Source organism: Macaca thibetana, chromosome 6, assembly GCF_024542745.1.
Source record: "Macaca thibetana thibetana isolate TM-01 chromosome 6, ASM2454274v1, whole genome shotgun sequence".
NCBI classification, from domain to species: Eukaryota; Metazoa; Chordata; class Mammalia; order Primates; family Cercopithecidae; genus Macaca; species Macaca thibetana.
The window spans coordinates 86634734-86661788 of record NC_065583.1 but is presented as its reverse complement, the minus strand read 5'-3'; the positions used below and the strand labels follow the sequence as shown (position 1 = coordinate 86661788).

Here is a 27055-nt window from a genome sequence, read left to right as displayed (position 1 = left end):
CCTACTCTAAAATTTTTCAATCACGTCAAAGGGAATCCTCTAACATTCCTCTTCTATAAAGGAAAGCTTTTCCAAAAACAATGTGGTTACAATATAATCATCAATAGACCTAGATCACTTAAATCATATTTCCATAATTTCTGGTTATTGCCCTTAAGGATTAAGGAAATTCGCCATCTACAAACACGATAAAAAATATCTCCTAGCAGCTTTAATTGTAAACATTGACTGTTTCTTGACATATCTGGAAATTTATTTGAGGATAAAATGCACTAGAAGTTGGTCCCTTGCCAATTTTACCTCTTTGAGTTCAAGGCTGGGCTTGTGCATGGCATGGACACTTGAACTAATTGCATTCAGACTTGGTTTAGGAAGACTGTGTAAAAAAATAATTACAGCAGCAAACCCAATGAGAAGGGGGATAGCAATCAGAGGTAATACTCAGGTACTTTATACAGGAAAGATGGATAAATTATCTTTTATTTTCTAGGGAAACACCTTGGGAAATACGGCAAATAACAAAAGTCTAAAAGGAAATAAAAGCACGTGTGAGAGAAAAAGAAAGTGAGAGCAAGAAAGAGACTGACGTTGTGGCCTCTACCAAAAGCCTTAAGCCTTTATATGCGACACTCTGGGGCTGCCTGCTGCAACCAGTTAACATTTCTGGCCTTTCATGAAAATATAACTAGTCCCTTAAAAGCAGAGAGAGGAAGGAGAAATAATGGAGTAACCCATTTCTGACAGTCAGAGAGAAAGGAGAGAAATGTTCCCACACTGATCTCATTAAGATGACGAGAATAATGAGTGTGAATCTTATGTATGGATCTCACAGCAGATAGAAGAGGACATAAATGTATCCCCCATTCACCCTTTTATGATGCCTGATACACCACATTTATTCTCAGCTTCATCTGATACTACTGTTGGGGGTTTCTCTTACAATATTATAGCTTTAACTTCAAGTTTTGCGGCTGAAGTCATCTGAGTCAGCCACTCAACACAGCTTTATTGAGTGTGCATGAAAACGAGGGAAGATCTCTTAATGGCAAGTGAAATGCATCTTGAGCAGAACAGCCTGAGTTTATTTCCTGTCACTGGCTCTGGTAATGGATTAAAAATACTGATGAATGACATTTTTCAGTTTATAATCTGTTGTATTTTCTAGTTGCTTAAACTTAGGTTAAACATTCCAGCCAATTAGAAATAGAACCCAAGTCTTATTAAATATGTCTTCAGTACATTTTTGGAGAGCCAGGCATTTGTGACAAATGCTGATGGAACAGTTTTTCTTGTGAATTACCTCCTATTCTTAAATCCAGTCTAGAATATTATCTAATAATAATTTTAAGTTAAATACTTTTTCATACTAATACAAACGTTGAAGGACTACATAGTTCTCAGAAACAAAAACCTATGTTGTTGTGGCCAAATATTATTCAAGTTTAAATTATCCACAGGTCCTTCTACTTAAGCATGTCAAAGCATTTCATACAGATGATTTCTCTTTCTTCACTCCAGTATCTCCAACAGCAATAAATTTGTGCACCAAATGTATAGCAAACTATACCTCACATAACTTAAATAACAAAGTGGGCAACACCTTCTGAATTCAAATAATATCTCAGAATATGCCCAAATTATTATTTCAGTACTGCCACTACTTTGTAAAGGAATATACTATTCCATTATGTTGTTGAATTTTATGCTGGAATAATTTGGATCCATATAATTTTAAAGGAAATTTAGAAAGACAGCAATACAATGAAGCTGGGTCACCAGTTTTTCTAAGTAATTCAAATACACACACTTTTTCCTGGCATTTATTTAGTCTAATGAAAATTTAGGCCACAGACAGGTTCATCTTAGCTACCATTTAATCAATATAGATCAATATAGGTAGTTTAAGCTGTTTAAGCAACTCAGTGAAAATATATATTTGAAACCTGGGAAATATATTCTTAATGAGTCGACATTTACTTTTGGGAAAAGCGTCATTTATACTACTTGGAGGCCATATGATATTTCTTGTCTAAAATATGCCTTACTTAAACACACAGTGAACTCTTTAAGAGTTCGTGATTACTATACACACATCTCTGCAGTGTTTTGTGGAGCTATAGTGTGATGTGATTTCTGCTAACAGAGAAGTTCATCAAAACATAAGGTACACACTTATTACTTACACTGCAGGAATAACACTAAGCAGGTTGCATACGACGTATTATATCAAGTCGGCAATTCTAGCCCTCCCAGATCAACACATTCCTTTAACAGGAAATACCAAGGACCAGCAGTCCAATTTTACACTTAGAATTCTACAGGACAATGGCAGACACCTGGCTTCCCTTAACTAAAGACAATTTAACTTACAAACTTCACCTTTCTTCTCATCGTTGCTGTCTTTGAAGCTTCCATTACTAGTTATTGGGGGAAAACGAGAGTTACTATGTTAGTAAGTCATTTTACCTCTTAACACTTCAGTCTCCTGTCCTGTAAAACAATCTTTAACCTCCCTTCCAGTTGTACCATTCTATGACTTCCTCTGCACCATTAAAAGCCCACACAATCTCCAACTTTTAGGCTCCGTATCCTTGCATTAGGAAGCTGCGCTATCCTGAAGCTGGGTTTGGGTTAGATGGGTTCTGGCATTCCAAACACCAAGCCAGGATTCCACTGAATTTACTTTCTCCATGTGATGTTTCCATTCTATAGCTAGAACTCTATGAAGGGATCAGTAGGCTTTGTTAAGCGATTCTATGTCATGATCTATGACATTTCCACCGTGGAGAAATGTGTTCCGAGGTCTAAGCAACTGTCTTACAAAACAGACCTCCACATTTTGTTTGGAGGTTTGGAGTCTACATGGTAAACATTCCATTTTAACTACATATCAGCCAAGATTTAAGACAGAAATAGAACTGTGATAGAAGTCTGATACTCTGAGAATTAAAAAATGAAGGAAAAAGTGCACACTCAGTCAAGCCAGTAGAACCTAGGTTAAAGGGCTCTCTTAAAATACCAGCCACCTGGCTGAGGTGTGCAATAGGCTCTTGCCATAGAGGAACAAAACTCTATTTAAAAAAATTTAGCTGGGAAGGGCAGTGAGGGAAAGGGTAGAGCCAGAGGTTAACACATACGAAAGTATAGCTAGATAGGAAGAACATGTTCTAGTGTTCAACACCCGCGTATGGCGACTATAATTAACAACAATTTATTGTATATTTTCAAATAGCTAGAAGATTTTGAATGCTCCCAACACAAAGATATGATAAATGTTCGAGGTGCTGCTTATGCTAATTACTCTGATTTGATCATTACACATTGTATACATGTATGGAAATACCACACTATACCCCATAAATATGTACAATTATTTTGTGTTAATTAAACATAATGAAAGCAAAACAAAAAGAATTTAAACAAAACCAGATATATACTGACCCTCTTTAAGTTTTCAATGTTGCTGCCTAACTAGAAAAAGAAAATGCAGCTATCTGAACTTCTACATTTATGAATTACTTTTCTGAGTGCTAGCCAGTACTCTACTAACATCACTTCAAAATATAACACCTCTCTTATACAACCAGTATATTAATTTGTGGTAATTAATGCATTCCTTTTAACCTTGGTGATCTATTATTTTAAGTTCAATCCAAAAGATTAATTGACTAAGGAAAGTATTGTTTAATTTGCTGACATTTCATGACAACACTGGATGAAAAATTCTTGTTTCAAACATTTAAGAATTGCCTGAAGTATGCTTGGCAGGAACTGTACAGAATGCCTTAACTATGGAAAATCCATGAAGATTACTTATATATAGGAACATGGGATATAAAACATCACATATTTACATATTACTGGTAAATTACAATAGCAAAATTTTTTTCACCTATGGTGAACTGGGTAACTTGCCATGCAAAACAGCCAGCAGAACAATTATCTTCACTGTTTTCAATCACTCTCCTATTATAAATCCTTTCCCCCTTCCCCAACACTTCCAATGAAGATCTAATAGGTAACTAAACCTAAGGAAATATATGTTTATATGTCTGACATAATATTCATTAAAAATATAAAGTGTAACTATTAGTTATAAATACAGTGCAATGTACGGACAAAACCCATCAAACCCTCATAATGAGAGAAGTCATCTTACTTAGTCCAAATTCATGTGGACTTCTGGACTTCTCCAACAGTGCATGCTTGGAATTGGGACAGAGAAGAAAACCCTCACATGGGTTTGCGTAAGAGGGAAGATCAAATTCTTCGATCTCTATAAAGCCAAACAAACACCTGTCCTTTAATTGGACTCTAATACAGTTAATAATTGTGTATGGACATCACAAATTCTCTGTCTCCAGACTAGTTCTCTATGGGAATAATTCATATGATATGCAAACTACAGAAAATCCAAACTAAACTTTACCACCAGGAGTATAAACGTAAATGTAGTTGAACTTGTATTAACCCTCATTTGGAGCATGCGTTCACAGTGGGGTCAATGTGACACCCAAGGGGGTAAAAACTAGTTCTTGAGGTGGAGGTTGGGGGAAGCAACAGAAATCTGAGATGTTATAATGATTTGTGGCCCTCTAAAGCTGAATATCCCCCGACAAAATCTTATCCTTTAGTATTTAATTTCTCTCAAGTGAAATTTTTCTCCTTAGGGCAGTGAACAGGAAAAAAAAATTGAGAAACACTGATTTAAGATCAAATAAAGGCCACACGTTGTCTCTACAATATTTTATTCCTGTCCTTAAAATGAGAGCTGACTTTGATTTATCAAATCCAAATATCTATTTGCACTTTGATATGCTTTCTGTCTTTCCTTGCCTCTTAGTTTTTCTCTGATTTTCTCTTCATTATTTTAGCTATTTGAGCCAATAACTGATGACTACTCTGTTATTGATCTCTCAGTGTTACCACTTGCTGAGTGTTGGACCTCTGTCATCACAGCAAAGTACAAGACACACCACAGAGTCTTCACTCACAGACCCACCTGTGGCCAAGCCTGCTGTGTCTATTCCCAGTTCTTACTACAATTTAAACTGTGATAAATGATGGCAAGAGAAAAGGCAAAGTAAAATGGGAACAACTTCCTTAACATTTCAGGTTAGCTTCTTGCTTGGTAAATTAACGAACACATTCATAATTGTAACGAATATCTGCACATCTAGTCAACATAGGAAAATTGGACAACAGAAAGCATTCTGCCTCTATTTCTTAATTTTTACCTGATAGAAAGGGGAATGAAAACACATGGAGAGTGAACTTAATGACTAAAGCATATTAATGACTGGATCTCTGTTATAATTTACAACCCTACAGAAGACTTATTATTCCTCCTTTACATTTTACTAACATAAATTCTATAATTAGATCATTTATTTAAACTTTTTCCCTTGCAAAGTACTTTATTTCATAATATGTTGCAATGGAATATGGCTTGCCAATTTGCTCAGCATGCCTGTCTCTTACAATTAAAATCAAAATTGCAAAGTAGAAAATCCTTCAGAAGACAAGAACATTGGTTTAGGAATCTGGGGACAGGTAGTGAGACATCTCTGATTCACTATTTTATAATTTTTTGGTTGTTAGTCAACTCAGTTGTAAAATATTGACCATGTAACAATTTTTAAAGGGTCTCATAAAGGTCTGGGGGCTGAAACGACCAGATAAGTAATGCAAGGAGGAAGTCTGAAGTGAAGTGGGGCAGCAGCCATACAGCCAGAAAAAACACACCGAGGCTTTGGTGTCCTCCACCACTCCAACTTTTATTGATAGCACCATTGAGGCACATGCGAAAGCTAATTCTGAGATTCAATATGGTATCATAATTATGCTGGTGATATTTGTTAATTTTTTGACTATAACATAGAACAATAGCACTATACCTGAGGAAAAATGAAATCATTTTCTTTTCCTCAAATCACTCGCAGAAGAAAAGTTTTCAAAATTACAGCATTCTAACTACTTTCCATGTAAGAGGACAAAGGCAGAAGAGCAGGGATCATAGAAAACATGAGTATGACCTGCTACAGGGATTAAATTCTTCTTCTTGTAAATATGAAATAAAATCTAGGAGAAATATGCCTTTCAGAGAGTAGAAGACCCTGTGGCTTATGTGATTATCTCCCTCCAAAGAGCAGAAAGCCCTTTTGCTGACATCTATTAAAATAAACAAAAAAGGACGTTGGCATCATTTAAAGAGAACGAAGCACTGATTTGAGCCAAGTGTTGCATTGTAGATTTAGCAGATACAAAAACAAAACAAAAATAACTTCACAATTAAACAGGCCCACAAACTGAACTAAAGCCTCACTCCTCAGGAAGGATTAGAGAAAATGTTTTGTTCTGTTATTATCTGATTTGCTATATTTCCTAAGATTCAGGGTTGATTTTAGCCAATAGTGACCAAATCTGAAACCTAGCTCATTCATACCTTATACTGTTTGGGGGCCTTTTATATAATTGCGGGAATTTATATGTAATGCACTGTGAAAGGCAACACTTAGGAAAATCTAATTTACAATTTTTCATGTAATTCTGGACAATGTTTGTAAAAAATTTCTTCTCTGGAGTTGAGATAAATTTGGGGAAAATGTATATTTTGAGTAGCAATTTGATGTACTAGCATGTCCAGATGAATTGGGTGCACAATCTATTTACTGTAAAGAAAATTGTGGCACAAGAAACCTCTAAGTGTCAATACTTCTTGACTCTGCAAAAGGAATTTCGGGCAACCTTAAAAATATATAATCTTTTAAATCAGTGAAATTTTATATAGGTTTTCTTCTTCCCTTACTTGCACATTTATGAGAAAATGTTTACTGTAGCTTCTAAATTTGTATAGATTAAATTGGAAGTATTGTTTAGTAAGCTTAGTAAGTGTGTATGTCAGGGGAAACATACATGAAGTAAGATGGGCAAAAAGGCTTAGGAGTTAATATTTACAAAATTTTAGGGAAATTCATGAGTATGACAATAAGACCATCAATTGTAGATCATTTTGCCTTTGTATTTATTTCTTTGGTTTTCAGGAGTACTTCTCTTTTGCTGTTGTGGGGAAAGTAACAAAAGTTACATCTAGAACATTTCCAACTTCTCTGCTAGTGCTAAAAAAAATTGTAGCAATAACAACAAAAACTCTTCTATAAAAATCATTTGAAAATTGTCATAGACTTGAAGCATAATTTTGTTGGTATAGTAGTACTATTGTCTCTTAAATTTTCAGAATAGACATTTCTGTTGTAAACTTAAAGTGACCTTCAATATGTTCAATGTAATTATCCTACATTTCATTGTGCCTTAATGTGAATATTAAGACTTAAACTACAGGTGATATAGATATGCCTTTGTTTTCACATTGATACTTCTTCTTAAGCAATTCTCCCTTTTGATCCTTGATCATGAAAGCCACTTTAGATTTCCTTAGGGTTTGTAATAACTTTTTAAAAATCCATATGTTGTTTAATAGCAGCAGACTTTCTGCATGGGAAGGAAGTACATGATAAGGTGTCTGTAGGAGCCTATTGTCTTTGGTCATTGTAGTATATTCCCATTGCCTCTGCAAATCCAGTTCCTCCTCCTTTGCTGTGCTTCCTCCATTTTTTAAAAGAAATCATTTGGCTATACAGAACTGCCTCATGTCATTCTTTGCATACATCATCTTTGTTTTTTCTCTCTTCCGCATAATGGCCCAGCTTTCTGGGAGTAGCTGTTGTCCCAAATATGATCCTTTACTAAAATGGGGATTGAATAAAGGTGGAGCACAAATTATCTGGAAGCAAAGGAAAACTAGGCATTTGAAAAGGACCCAGGGAAAAAAAAAAAACAAATAATGAACCAGAGTAGTTTCGATGAATTGCTGTAGAGGGAATTCTTGGTTTTGACACAAAAGGAACACATGAATACCAAGGAAAACCTAGGGAGAGAATCTCAGTAGGAAACCTGCCTCGTAGGCTGCTCAGGACAGAGGACTGAAGTCAGTAGCCCTCCAGAAATGAACAGAAAGAAATGTATTTTATGACTAACAGTTAAACATTCAAACATGCCGTTTTTGGAACACAAGGTACTTTGAGGAGTTGACATCCCTTCATAATTCATGTTCATTGTTCCTCTAAGTAAAATATGTGTCTCCCTTTAGTTATTCTGTTAGGAATTGTACTTTAAAGGCAAGAGGACATTTTTGATAATGCACATCTTAAGACTTTTCATTAAAGTACCAAATTTAAATTCTACCTTTTTGTGCACTCTGACATTTTTGTCTGGCATTTTCATTAATTTTGCGACATACATAAATGTAGCTGAAATGTTAACTGATCAATACTTTGTCTCTCTCATGTAGCACTAGCGCTCTGTTCCCCAAGGACCACACAGCAGAACAGAAATTAAATGTGTAAAATATCAAATGTTAATGTTAAACACAGCAGCACTTACTGTATAACGACAGAAAAGGCTAAAACAATTCCAAATGGACAGATGGTACCACAAATTATCTACAATCACATTTAAAGATTAAAGTTTGTCCTGTAAAATAATTCTTTGACGCACACTGAAGTGTGTCCTTTTACTGATAGCTCAGTTGTCCAATTATTTTTGTGCTCATTACAGTGAGAAATGACAGTACTGAAAAGAAAGAGAAAATGTGCACTCTTTCTTCCCCCATGTTGCACCCACTGACATCCACAAGAACACAAATGTCTGGTCAAGAGCCTGATGAAAATTAGGCCCAATTTATGAGACATTTCCATGTCTACAATAGATGATTCCCAAAGACGAACAGTGCCTTCTGTACTGCACATGTCTGTGTTCATTCTTAGGCAGACAATATTCACAGTAAAATTTTAAAACCAAACGCATTGCACACAAAATAAGCTTACGCCCGGAAACGTGTCTGCTTATATTTTATCCATCACCTTCCAGACCAATGCCTGTCTCTAATACCTTCAGCTGGCTTTGACTCTTCCCTATGGCACAGAGGTAGTGTTAAAGAAGCTGGAACTGTCCTAAGCCTACATTTCTTATTCTCTCTACTTTAATTGACATAGGGATTAAAAGAAAAAAAAAAGATTGTTTTTTACTTTTATTTCATTATTCTACATTTATTTTTGGACAGTAAATTAGAAAAGAAAAGTTAAAATAGAATAGAAAAAAGGCACTTAAACACTATAAAGTTTACTGACTTGGGCCTAAAACCAAGCCACATAATGATAGAAATGCCTGTGCTCTGTGAGGCGGTGGCATTTATAAAAAAGTGGGCCAAGTAGAACTGATATTATGATAATAGACACATGATCTATCAACAGGGCATGATGGAAACAATGTGTTTGTAACAACGGGGTGCTGTTCATACCCTTCTCCTAATGGAAAGCTGTTCTTTTCAATAAACTGGCCTAATTTTAAATATATAACTTAATATCTATAAGAGGAATGAGTATCCCAAGTAGTTTTTGTTCAGAACTGCTGTGATATTAAAATTACAAGGTATATGTATTTTAAAAACTCTTTTAGAAAGGAAATAATATCTGCTGTGTGGCCTTGGGCAAGCTACTTAACCTTTCTGTGCCTCAGTTTCTTCCTTCTGTATATTGGAAAACTAACACTATCTACGTCATAAGGTTGTTGGGAATATTAAATCCGCTAAAGCATGTAGAACACTTCCTTGACACATAATAAGTACTTAACAAATATTAGTGGTTGTTTTTGTCATTATTGTGGAAGGATATTTTTATATTAGAACTTAATCAGAGGTTAGAATAAATGATTGATAAGGAATTATGAAGTAGTTTAGAATATAAATGGAAACTCCAGGAAAATGTGCTACAATAGTACTAAGCTATGTTTATCATGATTTAATAACTAGCTTCATTAGAGCAAACCCTTATTTATCTGGCATCATTGAAGAATGAGCTTTCCATATAAGAAAAGATTTCAGCTTAACTGATTGGTTCATAGATTGGTCAACTGATTTTGTCAGCTATTTATACTGGGAGCTTACTAAGTGCTAGATACTGTGCAGGTGATGCTGGAGTACTAGGCTAAAAAGGCAGGGTTCCCATTCTCATAGAACTCCCAGTGCAGGTCTAATAAATGACATTTGGTTTTGTTATTAGTTGTTTTAATCACATTCAATAGAATGTGATTCAGAGCTTCTTTTTATCCAGTGAAATACAGATAAAATTATGGGTTCTTCTCCAAAGTACTCTTGCTGTGTGTTCACATTGTAGTTCGCGTTCTCTTTTTTCACCATCTGTGTCAGCAGGCGCTTTCCCACCTTTACTATGCCTGATTCCCTCTTTTTTTTTTTTTTTTCAAGCCTCTTGCATTCAGCTTGTGTTTCATAGGACTGAATCCATCAGACACTGACTACCAGCTAAGACAAATACTATTACATTTCTTCTCCAGTGAAATTTGACCCCCGTACAGTCAAATCACTCAAGTAATATCATGTAAATGTACATAAGTTGGTCAGAATTCCAGTGCTTGAGGTGTTTTTTTTAGAATCAAAAGGAAATTGCAAAAAAAAAAAAGGCTGCCATCTTGAATTTCATTTTACTCCAGTGACCTCCAGAAGTCAGAAGTTTATGAAGACTTACACAATACACTGTAATGCTAAAGTGTTCAAAATGAATGTTGCTGAACAAATAATACAATTATCTACATTTCTGTGCTTTCAAATTTTACAAACAGCTGTGAGGAATGATTTTGGAAGGAGTGAATCAAAAATGGCAGCATGATCTTTACAGGAGAATTTTTTTTTTTTGCATCTGTTATATGACCCCATAGAACCTGGAAGTAATAGTCCAAAACAGGCATAGAAACTCAATATCATTTTTTCTCATCAATGCCAAAGTACCTCCTGGCTAGGGAAGAATCAGAATAAAGTTTGCTTAATAGTACCACAATATATTTATTATGAGAAAGAGCTACAAAAAGAATATTGAGAGAGACAGAGAGAGAGAGTTTTTTTTTTCTAAAACTTAACGACAATGACAATCTCTTTCTTTAGGGAGACAACAACATGTCTATGGGAAGCAGGCTGCCTAACTTTCTGGTAACTTACAACACAAAAGGACATACACACTCTTTGTTCCATGTGCTCAGACATTAATGAAAGTCCCATACAAGGCCTGAGAGGAAGACAGAGCTCAAAGTACTAAACAGATGTGCATACACTCATTTGAATGGTAATACTAAAATGTTGATTTGTTACTATAATTATGGCTCTTCTTGCAAGCCCCCATAATAAAGTTGTATTCTGCTAAACTGGCAACTATAAGGAAGCATAAGGTACTCATATTCGAACAAACATGAAAATAAAATAAAGGATTTCAAAAGAACCACTCTACTTAAACTTCAAACTGAAATCCTGAATAAACCAAAATAATGTGAGAGAAGAAAATCCCAGCTAAAGCTCAGAGCAAAGTATTCTTTTGGATATTCTAGCTCTGCCAGTTGGTCTCATCAGCAGTTTTTAAATAATCAAAGTAAAAGGCCACAAGATGAACATATTAAAGGACCCTTTGGATCTATCAAATTCTCACTAGTGACTTTTTAAAAGCTAGAAATCTCAGAAATAATAAAACATCTCTTAAATAGGTCACATCCACTTCCAATTGAATCGCATGTTAAAGCATTACCAAGTAGCACTGGCAGCATTCTACTACCAATGATTTTCATATCTTGAAAAAAAATAACTACAGAACAAATAAAATCAAATTGAGAATGGTCGAGATTATTACTATTATTATTTTTCACATGGAGGACTTTCCTTGGCTGTCCTATTGGGGTTTGGAATTATGCAATATGTAAAATTTTACTTTTTAACTGTCACAGAGAAAATGATACATTGGCTGAGATGTCTTGCGTTCCGGAAATCTGAGGGGGGAAAATGTATTCTTAGACTCAGACCTTGTACAATCCATCAGGTTCCTGCCCACGGCAAATCTGTCCAGTCAAGTCTTAAAATAGGAGTTTTAAAATGGCCACATCAACATAACTGTTACTATAGCCACAGAAACATGCAGCTCTGATTACTGAATTTAATGAATAACAATGTAAGTAATACAGTATGATCATACCACAAAAGCAGCCAGACTCCTTGGGGGTGAATCCCAATCAAAGCAACTATTAACGTAGTATGCAGCATTTACCAGCACCATGACACAACGTTTCATTCTGATAAAGTTTCTTAGTAGCAGCTGTAAGGAAAATGAAAATATTATTATAATTTGCAAGACTAAAAACCATCAGATATACTGCAAAATTCTTCAAGCTTATTGTGACTTAAAAAGGATTCAGAAAGTTAATAAAGTTACAAGAACATACCAAACAATTTGGCTCGCAAGTTAAAGAATTTATTTCTGAGAAAGTGAAAAGAACTGCTTTCTTAACTAAATACACTTTTTAAAATAATGTTAACATGTAGGTTGGACTACCTTTGCTCACAAGAAAATAAAATTCTAACAGACTAAAATTTCTTTTTGCTACTTACATACTATGCACCTTTATTAATTTTAAACTCTTAAATCTTATTGTAGTTTTAAGATTCATCAAATGGTTTAATTTTAAGATATTTCAAAGTGAAGTTGGAATGTTTTTATTTAGGGTCTTATAGAAAAACCTATCCAGAATTGCTTTCTTATAGACAATAAAATGTTTTCACCATTTTAGTAGCACTCCTCCCATTCTTACTATCATATTATCTATCTATCTATCTATCTATCTATCTATCTATCTATATCTGTAACTCTCCCACAAAAAATTTAACCTATATTTTCTCATAATTTTGCAAGTAGGGAAAAATGTATGGTAACCAAGTGCTTTATAAAATTTCTTATTAAAACAAACATATGAAAATTGATATAATTAGAAATTAAAATTTAAAATTAAGGCATGACTACAACTGTAAAAAAGAATAGCCCATGTAGAATTTGATGGTTCAAAAAATTACCACAGCTATATTAATAGTTAGAATAATTATATGTCTGCAAATTAACATTTTGCTACTTCCCAATATACTTCAACACTGATCTAATATTTTAAAGAAGTAGCTATGTAAAGTTTACTGAGGTCATATACAAAAAATTGTGTAAATATAGATACATGTATGTGCATGCCAGTTTTAACAAGTTGCTAAAATTGAAATTCCTTGCTGGCAAAGTAGGGTCTATCTATTAGTTTTCCTTCTTTGCCCCTATCACCTTACATTAAGAACTACTTTTATTACTTTTATGTATAATTGTGGTAAAATGTTATTTACATTTCTACTTAGACATTGCATTTGTAACTCACATACTTCCTTTAAACAACCAAATACTCCATTGTTTTGCTGAATTTATTAGATTAAAAGTAAAAATATTTATGCTTCTAATATTACAAAAATTATTAAATATTTCAAGGCACAAATATGTTCAGCAAACTTTTTAGCTGTAACAAATACATTTTAGTTTAGCTCCTTGAATCAGATGTAAACCTTTTTAAAAGGGGTGGTTTAGCACTTTTTAAAAACTTGATATTAAGTCTAATTTAAAATTATAAGCAATAGATATCAAGCTCAATTTAAATTCCCTTCATGATAGAAAAATCAGATTTCCTGATTCTGACTTTCTTAGCTAAAAACAATAAAAGTTTACTTCTGAAAGATCATAGTTAAAATCTAATTAGTAGGAAGGTTTCCCTTAGAAGATGGAGCCTCCTCGCATCTGGATTAGAGGGAAGAGCTTATGCTGGGCTCGCTTTACACACACCTGCATCATACCTGTGGGTGGTCTGGACATATATTTGAACCTCAGCTTTTGGTGTTCTCATTTACACATTCCATGGCAATCAAATTGCATTTTATGTTCAAAATGATCATTCTTTTGCTAACGCATGAATACATATCCATTAAATGCATCACCTACAGTATCCCCTTTCCTTTATGACCACCCCTATCCAATTTATTAGTTTGGTATTGTCCTTGTTTGATCTTTTAAAGAAAGGAAGGAAGAAAGAATCAGAAAGAATGAAAAAAAAAGTGCCATTTTCAATAAGTAGATGATCAAAAATTCCAGTCTTCCCCCCTCCATACCTTTAAAGTTTATTTGAATTTACTTAGATGTTTTACAGATATAATCAGGTCTTCCCAGAGGGATTAATCTTTTCTTGCTTTTTACCTGTTTAGAGAGTCTGTTTTCCTCTTCAATGTACTTCTGTTCTTTGGGTATTAATGTTCGTAAGCTGGCTTTCACCTATACATCAACATATGTGTCTGTTATGGATTAATATATTACAAATGTTTACAAGTTTTTCACGCAGTTCAATTTGCAATAATTTCTAAAGTTTCAAAGTCCTGGCTGCTGTGCTCATAAAATATAAATGTATACAGTTGCACATGCATGCGCTTCCCTTTCTTATGCCGGCAGACAGCGGCCAGAACACAACGGCAGCAGCATTCGCCAACTATAACAGAAAGTGTGGGTGTGCCAGGCAGTGGCAGAAGCGTATTCTCCAGGATACATCAAGGTTTAGAGAAAATGAGGAATGACAGAAATTCTCTACAAATCAGGAACAAAAGCTTTCATGAAACTGAACTCTTTAGCAGTACAAAAAAGCCAAAGTTAAGACTTACAGCATTAAAAATCACATCTATTTCAAGATAGATGACCCCCTTTGTTGGCCCTGTCAGCTGCTTGTTTTTCAAGACGTAGGCTTTCTGTTCACCATTTTGAATCTGCGGGAAAAGGACATGACAGCCGTCTGTCTCGCGGTCTCCACTGAATACACTCCCTCAGTGACCTTTGACCCCCAGCTGCTGAAACTGACAGAGAACCCAAAACAACTGTGGCAATTCTGACAAGTACCTGTTCATTACCAGGATCAAGTCTGTCAGGAAAAATTAACTATCATGGGATTCAACATGGCCGTGAATTGAGTATGTTAAAATTTTTAGTGTTCTTATTACAGACCTTGGTTGAGAAATGACAGACACAGAGCTGAGAGTTTTCTTTTCTTTCTTTTTTTTTTTTTTTCGTGAGCAAAAGCAACACAGAACAGTGTGTCAGGTGAATAAAACTTACAGACAGCAATGGTATAGCAACTTTGCCCAGAAAGTCAGCACTTCGATCCCGATCTTCATCATAAACTGTCACTTCAAGAACTGAATGGATATCTTTAATGTTGCTGCATAATAAATATATGTAAGAAAAAAAGATTTCATCAGTGGGAGCAAGAACAAGAATAGTTTTGAAAATATAGATAGCTCCAGCTGATTTTATGTGTGTTTGTAAGCATGCTATTTGCATACAGACATACACAAGGTAGCTTGGTATCTGACAGAATTTCCCATAATGCACCTAAGTCAACTACAGTGATGGTTCTATTATCTGTAACTTTAAATACCATTGTAATTTCAAGTTATCATTTCTTAATGAAATGTAATTTCCCATCTGAATGGGCACTGGGCACAGAATAAGTTATTTAAAAAATCAAGAAGTAGCACTGGTAGTTTTTAGACTTTTCCTTCTTCTAATTATCACAATTCATACCTTCCCATTAACCCTACATAAAACACCACCAGGTTTGTTATCAGCAAGAGTTACAGTATATTTTATATAATTATTCTTTTTTATAATAATAGGACATCTCCTATTATTTATTTGTTTATAGCCTTCACCAAATCATTAACTTAGTTTCTGTTAGATTTATAGTAAAAAGTAAGAAGCACAGAAAACAGAATGGAAAAAATGTAACATATAGTTATTGTACCACCCTGGAATTTAGAAATTAAGCAGTGTTCCATTATATTCCAAAGACAACATATGTTAATAAACGACTGCGTGAGCTCTTCATATTTTTGTTTCTGGAAAATAAGTGCAAATTGTTGACAGCATTTATTCTTTGATCAAACTGTTTACCAAGAAAACATAAATTAAGAGAAAACAATAAAGTGCATATATTCATTACCGAAAAATTGCAACCATATGTGAGGAGAGGCTTTATCAGGGCACAATCAATTAATGGCTTTGATAATAATCAAACCTATTCATTCAATTATGCATTCTGGAGAAAAACACTCTCCGCAGTCTTCTTAGGAGTACAAGTCTCCTGACCAGGCTTTTATCTCTTGTAAAAATGTGGAATTCCTTAAAAATAAATTGGTCAGACAGTTAAAGCTTATTGGTTACTGGCTCTTAAGCAGAGACATAATAAATTGATGAAGAATTTCACAGTTTTTCATATACAAAAAAATAGAATTATGTTAGAAAACTTTAAAGAAGTACTTCTGTTTGGAGAATTTTCCTTTGTTCAGAGTTCATTTCAAAAGCTCCGTTTAAAAAACCGAACTTAGGAGTTACTATAAGTGTAGCATTGGCAGCCTTTACAGTGTATGACTGAAAAGGTTTACAAACTTCCTAAAACAAAAGGAAAATTAACTCAAAGGATATTTTGGTATCTAGGACAATACTTAATATTCTCATTGTGCTAAAATGAAAAGAACCAAAACTAAAGCATCTGCCGAATTCAAGACTGGATTGTTTGCTGATTTCAGCAAAGGAACAAATAGAGCTTTGTCTTCCTTGGTGTCAATGCAATTGGGAAGAAATTCAATAGAAAGTATAAAAGGAAGAAGCGGTATGGTGATTCAGTTAATGGAAGCAAAATCCTTAGCCAAATCATACAAAAAGCACAGTTTTAAAAAATGTCTATGAAAACAAAGAAAAATGCCATACCCTTTCCCCCAGGTTTCACTGTCAGGAAGGTAGGAGGAAAATTCATTGTTGTTAGCAAAGGCAGGCCAGATGCATTGAGTTGTGAATCAGTTAAGAATAAACACACACGTTTTTTTTTAAACCCTCAAAAATAAATCAAATTTAACACAATTTTGGAATCAGAGCCCAAAGAAATGCCTACTTACAATGTGAAGACTTTGTTCCACTCAGGATTGAGATTTTTGTAGACAGTATGTGTTAGCAGTCTATCATTGTTCAGTTCTACCACACAAAATGGGTCGCTTTTTCCTACAAGAGATTTTTGGTAAATATTTTTAGTGTAGGTAGCACCCACAGTTCACAGTGTCAAGATCACAGCATATCTCTTTTGCAAAAAGTTTTATAGTAAACAAAAAAGTGAAGTACAATTTTAAAAATTAAAAAAAGAAACCACCATCAAAATAGAGTTAGATGTAACTGGTTGATGTTAGCAATTGTTATGATTCATAGCAATTTAGAGCCTGAAAAAAGTAAAAGAGACAAAATTATATAGCTGGCACTTCAATTTGCAATTTTTAAAAGCAAAAATAATTCTATAACTGGCAATTATGATGGAGAATGTGATGCATGTCCATCCCTAAATCAGTTTTTATAGAAATCTGTAAAAGCCATTTGAAAATTTCAGCCCCTTTACTCTAAGGCATATATTTTTTCAACTCATCTGATTCACTATTAACAGGAATTTCTAATCAAGTTTATTTTGGAAAAACTACTATATTGCAAAATTATAATATTTTAATTGAACTAAGATTGAGTTACTTTCTTCTGAGATATCTATGACATCACAAGAAGGTAAATTAGACCCTCTGAGGCAGAAAAAAAATCTACCGTTTGAAACTAACCATCAACAATCAATATGCATGTTAAAGAGCAGTATTTTTTTTTTTCTGTTCACTGAAAATAAAGGATTTGGAAGTTATCATCTGTTTATAACAACTCTGTCCTGCCATACTCAAATCTCATCCTTTCGGCAATTATATTTTGCAAAGTTCTCAATATTTTTGTAATGTTATGCCCTGTATTATAAGAACCCATAAAGTCAGAGGCTCTATGGGGGAAGCATTAATGATATTAGTGCAGCATGTAATTTGTTTGATACCTTATACAAATGACAATGAAATCAATATTTAGACAAAGCTGTCCAGAGGTCATATCTTTTAAACTACAATATTGATTTAGACTACATAAGAGGTTAATGTGCATATTATTAACTTTAATGATAAAGAATAATTGTTTTAAATGCATTGTGAATTATAGTCACAGTAGTTTACACTTCTGCAAAAGCTTAAATATCATTGAAGATTTTCAATTAAATTTTAATGGGAAGGAATTCATTAGCTATCAGTGACAGATAAGCTATGTATTCCTATACAGCAGTGTATTTACTTTCCATATTGCAATTCTTAAAATGAGCTGTACAAACTTTGACTCACCTTTAATTTATTAACTTTATATTAAAAAAGAGATTTAATATGTGTGTGTTAGTTCAGTGGCCTCATATATCCCAGGATAATTGCATAATTTAACATCATGGTAGTCTTCTCAATTTTGGGTCTTGGGAATAATTTTAAATAAAGAATAGAGAACTGGAAGTCTTAAAGGTCTGGTGAAAATGGCACTTCTGGCTAGGGATCTGTATTATCTTTTTTCCTCCAATCGTCTTTATCCTCTTGCCTACAAGTTACCACCCTCACTTTCAACTCACACACTCCATGGAAGATAGTGATCAGAAAAGAATATTTTGTTTCTTAAAACACACTGCAATAGGTTTTATCTGGCACATCAACAACTTTATTTTCTCCCATAGAATTCAGATATAAGCATAAACAGGCAGATTCAAACAGTTTTCCAAATACAGTTAAATGTAAGATACTAGGCAACACCTTTCAAAATAACCATGCCACATCTTAGGTAGGTAGTAGGTCACACGCATAGGAAAAGCTGGGTAATGTTTTGACTGTCGGTTCAATCAACTAACAAATATTTATTACTTACCATGTAGCAGGCAGTGTTCTATTTGTTGGGGAAACAGCAGTGAATTAAACAATTTTTAAAAAATCCCTGGCTTCATGGAGTTTACATTGAAGAAGAAGACAGACAATAAATACATTTTATAGTATCTTAGAAGGTGATAAACACTATGGGGAAAAATAAAGATGGGAAAGGTAATAGGGAGTGTTGGTATGTATGTGCAATTTTTAAAAGGGCTGCAGAGAAAGTCGTGCTAAGACAGTGACATGCAGGCAAAGAAATGAAGGAGGTGAGCCTTGGGTGACCCAGAGGAACCGACTGGAAAAACCAGAGAAGTGGCTGGGCCAGGCATTTCCAGGAATATACAGGAAGCCAGTGTGGCTGGGGGAATGTTTTGGGGAGATCAGGCAGGCAGGGGGTTGGAAGGGCGGTAGTAGGTGACACAGAGACGTCTGGAGAGAGTGGCAATGGCAGGTCTCTGAAAAAACCTGGCTTTAACTCTCTTTAAGTGGGGAGGTTTTGAGGGGTTTGATAAGAGCAGTGACATGCTCTGATAGCTGCTGTTTGGAAAATAAGGTAGAGAAAGGACAATGGAGGGGTAGGAAAAGAGTTAGGAGGCAATTGCAATAATCTAGGTGGTGGAACGCGGTTAGATTCTGGATATATTTTGAAGGGAGAATCAACAGGATTTGCAGATGTCAATATTTAATCATCTAATATACCCTAATATTATTATTTGATGGTGAAAAACAATTCATTGAGCTTAGCCAAGCCAGTTCTTCCCCCCACCCCCCCGCCCCCCGCAAGGAGAATAAGCATTCAACAAGGTGCTCAGACTAGATATTTCTAGAATCTGACAAACAGGCTAAGTTTAGGTTAAGGAGAGAGCAGGCAATTTTATCTTTACTTTCTATTCTTTTCCTTTTAAAAAGGTATCTTTTTACAGTTATCAGTAATGGATGCCAACATCAGGTCTTTCCACACTATGTTATGTTTGACTTATTTAGGAAGTATCCTTCTGTCACTGCATGATTCAAGGGCAATTAAAAATTAACAGCAATTTCAACCAAAATAATAGTAAATGTACAACATCAAATTCTGTAAACTTACCACTAAAAAGCACGGACTACAGTTGTATTTTTAAAAAGTGACTACATATAGTTAGTATGCTTATCTAGTTTGCTAAATAATCCTTTAAATGACTGCTTTTTCAGACCTAAATTTTACAGCCTTGATTATCTGCCACTTAAACAAACAAAACCAATCAGAGAAATACTAGTGATGGAACTAACCATTAATTATCTCCTTAATTATTCCTTCCTTTCATCCTTTTATCATTCCATTTAGGCCCTCTGATAGGCTGCTCTGCTTGCTGAGAGTACCTGGGTTGCGGGGTTGACTCTAGGATGAAGTTGATGTCTCTAAAGTGCACTATATTCTGCAAAGTTCCAGACAGTGATACGAAGCAGCCCTCTGTAAAGTTTTTATTCAATACCGTGTGGCTAGAAGGGCAAAGAATGAAGGCAGCATCCAAAGTTGAAGAATATTTTGTTTCTGATAATTTCTGAGAGCCTAAATATATGAGAACACAGAGTATATAATCTATTGTCTCCCTCTGACTCATTTTTGTCACAAGACTAAAGCAGACCTGTGGGTATCAACTGGCTTTTCTTGAAGCCCCATTATTTTGGCTAAAAAGAGTCAATCCCTCTCCTTAGCAATGCTAGAAACTGGAGAATTTGGTTCAGATAGAAAATAGAAATGGTGACAGTGCTGGTTGAGGGCAGGGGCTGTGGGATTGATTGCTTTAATCGCCATGAAAGCTAGGAAGGAAATCAGCGTTCCTTGAGGACATGGCAATTTTCCATGTTGACAATTTTCTAGAGAGAAATAGGAATGCTTTTTGAAGCATTCATTACTTATTGAGTGGTTGCTCTGCTCACCCCAGAATTATAAGTATGATTAAGACATAGTCCAGCTCTCAAGGCATGCACAGTTTAGAGGACACGATAGACATGTAAATACACAATTATGATGCAGAGTTGTAAGGGCCGTAATAAAGGTAAGTGAAGGGTGCAACAGGAGCAATAAGAAGGAGGCATGCCATTCTATAACTCTAGAACATAAAGAGGGAAAGGAAGCAAAGAGTTTTCCAGCGGCTATGACTCTGGTGATCTATGGTGATTGCACAGCTCTATCACAGTGCTTTTAAAAGCGAAGGACAATGACATAAAAAGTAGGCTGATATTTTATGAGGAGGAATTTTTCGCTTAAATGTATTTGTATATTCCTTTAATAGTCTCTATAATACAAAAACCTAGATATGTGTTACCTAACTACTATAACTAGATACATAAAAATATTACATTAAGACTCATACTTTTATCCATAATCTAGTTAAATACTAAGGGCTATTTTTTCCTATGGGTCTTTATTTTTTAAAAAAAATCTCCCAGGAGAATTAACATTTGAGAGACTCTTTTACCCTAACTCATAAAACAGAATCTGTAACAGAATTTAAAGCATATATTCTATTGTCCCAATCCTTTTTCAGGGGTGAAAAGCCATTCCTACAACAATAAAACAAACATCAGAATTGTCTCCAATGGGCGTCTTTTCTGGCAATCTTCAAAACGGCACCAAGGATTAAATGGGGTGCACTGACTGGCTAATTCTCTCTCACTCTTAGTCCTTGCTCTTTGAGGTCACAACACTGACATATTGATAAAGAATGTGGGAAAGTCTGTACCGCCCCTGCTCACTTGCTACCTGTTTTGTGGGCAAGTGGATGACTTCAGTTTGTGCAAACTACTGGTTTGAGCATTAAAGTGACTCAAAAGATACTGAATGATATTCTTGCTCCCACAATAGAGAGTTAATCCTGATCCATCAGTGGTGGGCTTTGTCCAGGGTCATTTTGCTGCTGACAAGGAGCACAGTTTGCTGGATGTGATGTGTTATAAAAATGTGTGTGTATGAGGACCCAGTGACCACCTCTTTGTTGCCATGTCTGAAAACACAGAAGGCTTTCAATAGCATGGAAAGCAATTCAGACCCATGGGGGCCTTTTATTTTGCACCTACCTTGCACAAATTAAGTTCTTTCACTTAATTTTCTCAGTTGCCACAGTTTGAAATGACTATATTTTCATCTTTAAAAAAATATAATCAAGGTTGCCATGTATCCCTTATAGAAACTGGAATTTCAATCATAACATATAATAATGTTATAGTTGAGGGAATTCCATAGGGTCCATCAGAACAGAAAGCAGCATATGTTGAAGACATCTTCCATCCTCCTTTTATCACTGGAGATGGGGCTTTGACCTTATCCTTTTCCATCAACTGACCTAAACATATTTTAAACATCTGATTGGTAGAATTACATTAACTCACACTCTTAACTACGTCCCCACTGGGTCTGATTCTGGGACTGAATAATAATAATAAGCCTTCTCTTTTCTCACTGAGTCATGAAGCAGATTTCATTATGGCAAGAAAATTGACACCCTAGAGTTGTGGCTTTCAACCTACTAGATCTAATACTTTTTTTTCATATTGAAGATTTTGTAATGTCCTCTTTACTATCCTGGAATAAAACTGACTGACACACAATTTCAAATTTTAATATAATACCAGAACTGTATTATAAAGGAGGACTAAATAGAAAGTTGTTTACAATAAAATCATACCTTGATTTATTCAACAAATATTTATTGAGTGCCTATTATGTGCCAGGCCATACAAACAGAAAAGGGAAATGTGTCCACTGTCTTCGAATTTACTTACAGTGGGAATGGGGGAGAAAGAGAATAAATACCAAACAAAGTTACTAGATATATTGTATATTAGAGAGTGATATGTGTTAATAAAAAAACAAAACAAAACAAAACAAAAACAGAAAAAAATAGAGTAGGAAAAGGGGTTTGGAGAGGGTAGAGGAGGGGCACTGCTGATAGATTTAATTGGGGTGGTCTGAACCAGCCTCATTAAGAAGGTGAGGTCTGAGCAAAGAACTGAAGCGGGTAAAGGAGTAGCCAAGTAGAAAAGTGGACAAAAGTAGAGAAACACTTCTGGAGAAAAGTGATCCAGGTAGAGAAAGAGCTAGACCAAAAGCCTGGTGTGCTTGAGGCCTCTGATACTGGGGCAGGATGTGCAACGGGAAGGTGAGTAGAAGATGTCAGAAAAGTAATGGGGAATAAGGTAATTAAGTGCCTTGGACACCATCTTAAGGTCTTTGGTGTATACTGTGTGAAATGGCAGCCATTTGCAAGGCTTGAATCAATAATACTATGTATTTCAGGATGCAATCTAGGCTTAGACAATCATGAAACAGATTTTAAACGTATAGCAATATCTATATTTAAATGCAGGATTAAATTTTCATTATGTAAATTTACATCATGTAGGATATGTAGCATCCCCAACCCCAGTTACCAAACACCAGTATGCTCCCCAGTCATTATGGCAACTAAAATTCCCTCAAAAATCTTCAAAACACCCATTGGGGCAATACTACCCTCCTCCTAATTGATAATCATTGTCTAACAGCAATAATTCTTAAACATTTTGATCTTAGGAACTCTTAAAAATTATTAAGGATCTCAGAGAGTTTTTATGTGGGCTATATCTATCAAAATTTACCATGTTAGGAATGAGAACATTAAAAATATTTATTAATTCACTAGAAATAATAAATCCATGACCTGTTAACATTGGAATAATCAAAGATTATGTAGCCCTTGGAAAACTCCATTGTATACTCATGAAAGAATGAGAATAAAAAAGGCAAATAATATCTTAGTATTATTATGAAGATAGTTTTGGCTTCAGAGATCTCTGAACGGGTCTTGAGGATCCCCAGAGGTTCCTGAACCACACCTTGAGACCCGAAGGTAATGGAAATAGATAAAGCTCAATGTAAATATAAATTTAATTCCTCTGGGATCTAGAACTATCTGAAAAATAATATTTACAGAATTGTGTGTAACTGGATGCATTTTTGAGTCTTGGAATTGAACCATATTGATAAATGTTGGGAAGCTCAAAATTAATGACAGAAGAATAAGAAGTGAAAGGAGACAGATGAGAAACTGGAAAACAAAGAGGAAGGAGACTATGGGATCTATAAAATGAGAAGAGGCCGTGAGAAAATTATGCCTAAGTTTTTAACAGTTTAGATAAATTATGGTAAAAACATTTAAATACTTCATTTTCAATTCATATTTAATATAGAAACTATATGCAAGTGATTCGTTACAAGCTTAGAAACACAAAAGTTGTTTGGTCTAAAATGAGCATAAAAATACATTAGAAGCTCCTTTGTTTTTGCAAGGCTTGTTAGACACTTTAGGACTTATAGTAAATATATACTCAGACCTCCCTGCAGAAAAGCATGAGGTTTCAGATAAGCTTTCCTATAAGTAAATTAATTAGCTGGTGAGATCTTTTGCAGTGAAATAAACTTTTTTATGCTTAAAAAAATTAAGTACTCTATTAGGTGATTAAACATTTTAAATATATTTTTTAAAACTAAAGACAATAACTGAAAATTGTCATCTGTTAAGTCTTTGCCTTTAGAATAATGTCTTTGTCTCTTTATTTCTCTTTTACAAAATATCTCATCCAGGAATATGTTATTTATCTTGGTACCTACTACAATATCTTAGAATCTGAAGGCTTGAAAATAAATCTTAAGAGGTCAAGTTCAAAACCTCATCCAGGGCTTGCATTATCTCTGCAACCAGGTAGTCCTTCAGGCTCTGCTTCGAAAGTTTTAGTAATGTGGAAATCATTACCTCTACAAGAATCTCTGGATCTATTTTTTGTTGGCAATTGTAACTTGTGGAAAATGTTTCTTCATATCGTGTATAAAATTATGTCTCTGTAGCTTTTTATCTATTCTATAATTTGCCTTCTGTAGTAATTAGAAAATCTTAATGAAATGATAGGCGTGAAGGGAGAGTACAGCATCTATCATGTAGAGAATATGTGATCAATGTTCGTTACCTGCCATCCTCTGCTGGACACTGTGGATGGCTTGCTGAGCATCCATTCTAACTACTTGCTAGTGTCTCTTCCTGATCTATAGAGGACATTAGGCCTAAAGTGACATTTCTAGATTCCCTTGCAGCTAGAGATGTAGATGTGATTTAGGTTGCATGAATCAGATGTTCTTGCCTAAGACTTGATATTAGAATTCAATTAAGTGAGAGCACAAGGAGTCAATTTTACTTCTGCAAACTGCAAGCAGGGGTCATCTATCAGTCGTCACAATGTCTTCCCAACTTGTTAATGTCAACAACTCCTTGGTTCTGCCATGTGGCTTTAGTACTAACCTCTAGAGACTGAATTTAGAGTCTCCTTTCTTAGGCCCTTCCTGTCCCGCAAAGATTCTGTGATTTATTTAATACTTTATTATAAATACCCTTCTGATTAAATTTTCTAGAAGGAAGTTGGCTCTTTGGACCTAAACCTTGGCCATTTACCCCCCTTGCTAGCTCTTATCTACACTATCCTCATGACAGGCCTTTGGATAATTGATAAAAGAAATCATATGCCTTCAAGTTCTTCTTTCCTCCAATACAAATATGTTGGTGGCTTTTGTGGAAAGATCTAGATCAGTATGCCTGCCCTGCCATTTACAAGCTGGTGTGCGTGTGTGTGTTGATCATCGAAGAGTTACCTAGCCTCTCCGTTACTCTTCAGTTTTCCAGCTTATAAAGTGGGAATAACAATAGTCCCTACTAAGGGTATTGTGAGATTAGTTATATGTGATCAGGGCTCAATAAATGTTAGTTGTCATTATTATTGTTATTATTATCATTCCAGCACTATTCTCAATTGACTTGATTTTAAAACAGCAGATATACCAGTTGAAAATATATTCTGGTTAGTCAATGTCCTTCTTTAAAGAGTATTCACAAACTGGATTAATACCCCAGCATATCTGATGAGTCCCCAGTAGAATATCACTCTCAACATTTCACCTTTATTCAATGTAAGAGAATTGATGTATGTATAATTTACTCTCATGGAGTTTAAACTCAAATCCTAAAGTCTTTTCTTTATTTTCTATGGTTAAAGCAAGATATCACAGTTTAATACCCAGGAAAGACTTTGGATTTACACTTTTTAATGTTCATCTTATTGAATTAAGCCTATTTTTTGTCTGCAGTACAGGATTGTATACATATACTGGTCTCACATAAAATGAATTAAGTAGCCCTCCTAGCAACTTTGGTAAGGAAGCAGTCAATTACCTCCTCAAAGTAATTGGTAAACACATTGAACAGCTTAGACCAAGGACAGAGCCCTGTAACCCACTTGGCATCCCCACTGACATCAATCCTTTAATAATTACTCTTTAGGCTTGACTATTTAGTCACTCACAAGTCCAACTATACTATCATTTAACCCAAGTATCTCTGTAGTAAGTTTTATTTTTTTTTCAAAAACCTAGTTAAATCTAGATCCTCTCTATTTGTAGCATTTCCTTGATCCATTGTTCTAGAAAACACATCACTTATTTGCACAATTATGTTGCACTGTAACAAAATATTTTTTAAAAGTTTAATTTTAAACAATGATTCTAGCATTATGAAAGTATTTCTTCAAGCACTGATTGAAATCCTAGAGCTAGCCCTCTGAGCCAAATCAGCAATTTGCTATTTCTTTACTCAAAGGATCATTTTGTAATCTTTGTTCTACAGAACCCGATTAATTATTTTACAGTATTTCTCTTTCCCTCATTTCCCATTGATAGTGGGACCACCACTTTCTCAACCCATAGTCCTTCACCTCTAGCGCATATCAAACCCAATTATCAATCTCTTTTGTCATCCCACCTATTCTTCCAGGGCAGTATCTTCTAACCATGTGACCTGCATATGAATCACACATGATTTCTGTAATTCTCTTTAAAACACTGGCTCAGATTCAGGCTTCATCAGCCCTTGTGCTAAATTATCATTTTCATTCCTCTTTTTGGAGATATTTGATAGCAACTGTTTGGTTTTAGAAGAACACTTTTTCTATATTTAGAATTTGGCTACGTTTTAAAAATGCAATTACTAAAGAAAGTAACTTTAATTTCTATGTAAGATGTGGTGACATAAAAGAAGGAAGAACAATGATTTGCTTTCTTTCCCTGTGATATTTTTATTTGTTTAGGCTCATTCTTAAGGAAAAGATTTATATAGTATTAATACATTTATCATGTATATGTGTATAATATTGTTTTTTAAACCAGGTATAGTACCATGATAAGAATAGCAGGTGTTGTATATTTTTGATGGATTATAAATTGGATAAAATGTCTGTCTTCTC

General features: G+C 34.7%; 1 protein-coding gene across 13 annotated transcripts in view; it reads right to left on the bottom strand.

The window, feature by feature from the left end:
• MCTP1 (multiple C2 and transmembrane domain containing 1) overlaps positions 1-27055 on the bottom strand; it is a 594209-nt gene that overhangs the window by 150606 nt on the left and 416548 nt on the right. For 12 of the 13 annotated variants that reach the window (XM_050794290.1, XM_050794291.1, XM_050794293.1 and 9 more), the window contains 5 exons: positions 16904-17006; positions 15066-15168; positions 14618-14719; positions 14163-14237; positions 12087-12206 (listed from right to left, as the gene is read on the bottom strand). In XM_050794290.1, coding sequence (XP_050650247.1) covers positions 12087-12206; positions 14163-14237; positions 14618-14719; positions 15066-15168; positions 16904-17006 — 503 coding nt within the window. Of the gene's footprint in view, positions 1-12080; positions 12207-14162; positions 14238-14617; positions 14720-15065; positions 15169-16903; positions 17007-27055 lie in introns of those variants that run through there. The other variant, XM_050794304.1, reaches the window with a different exon arrangement.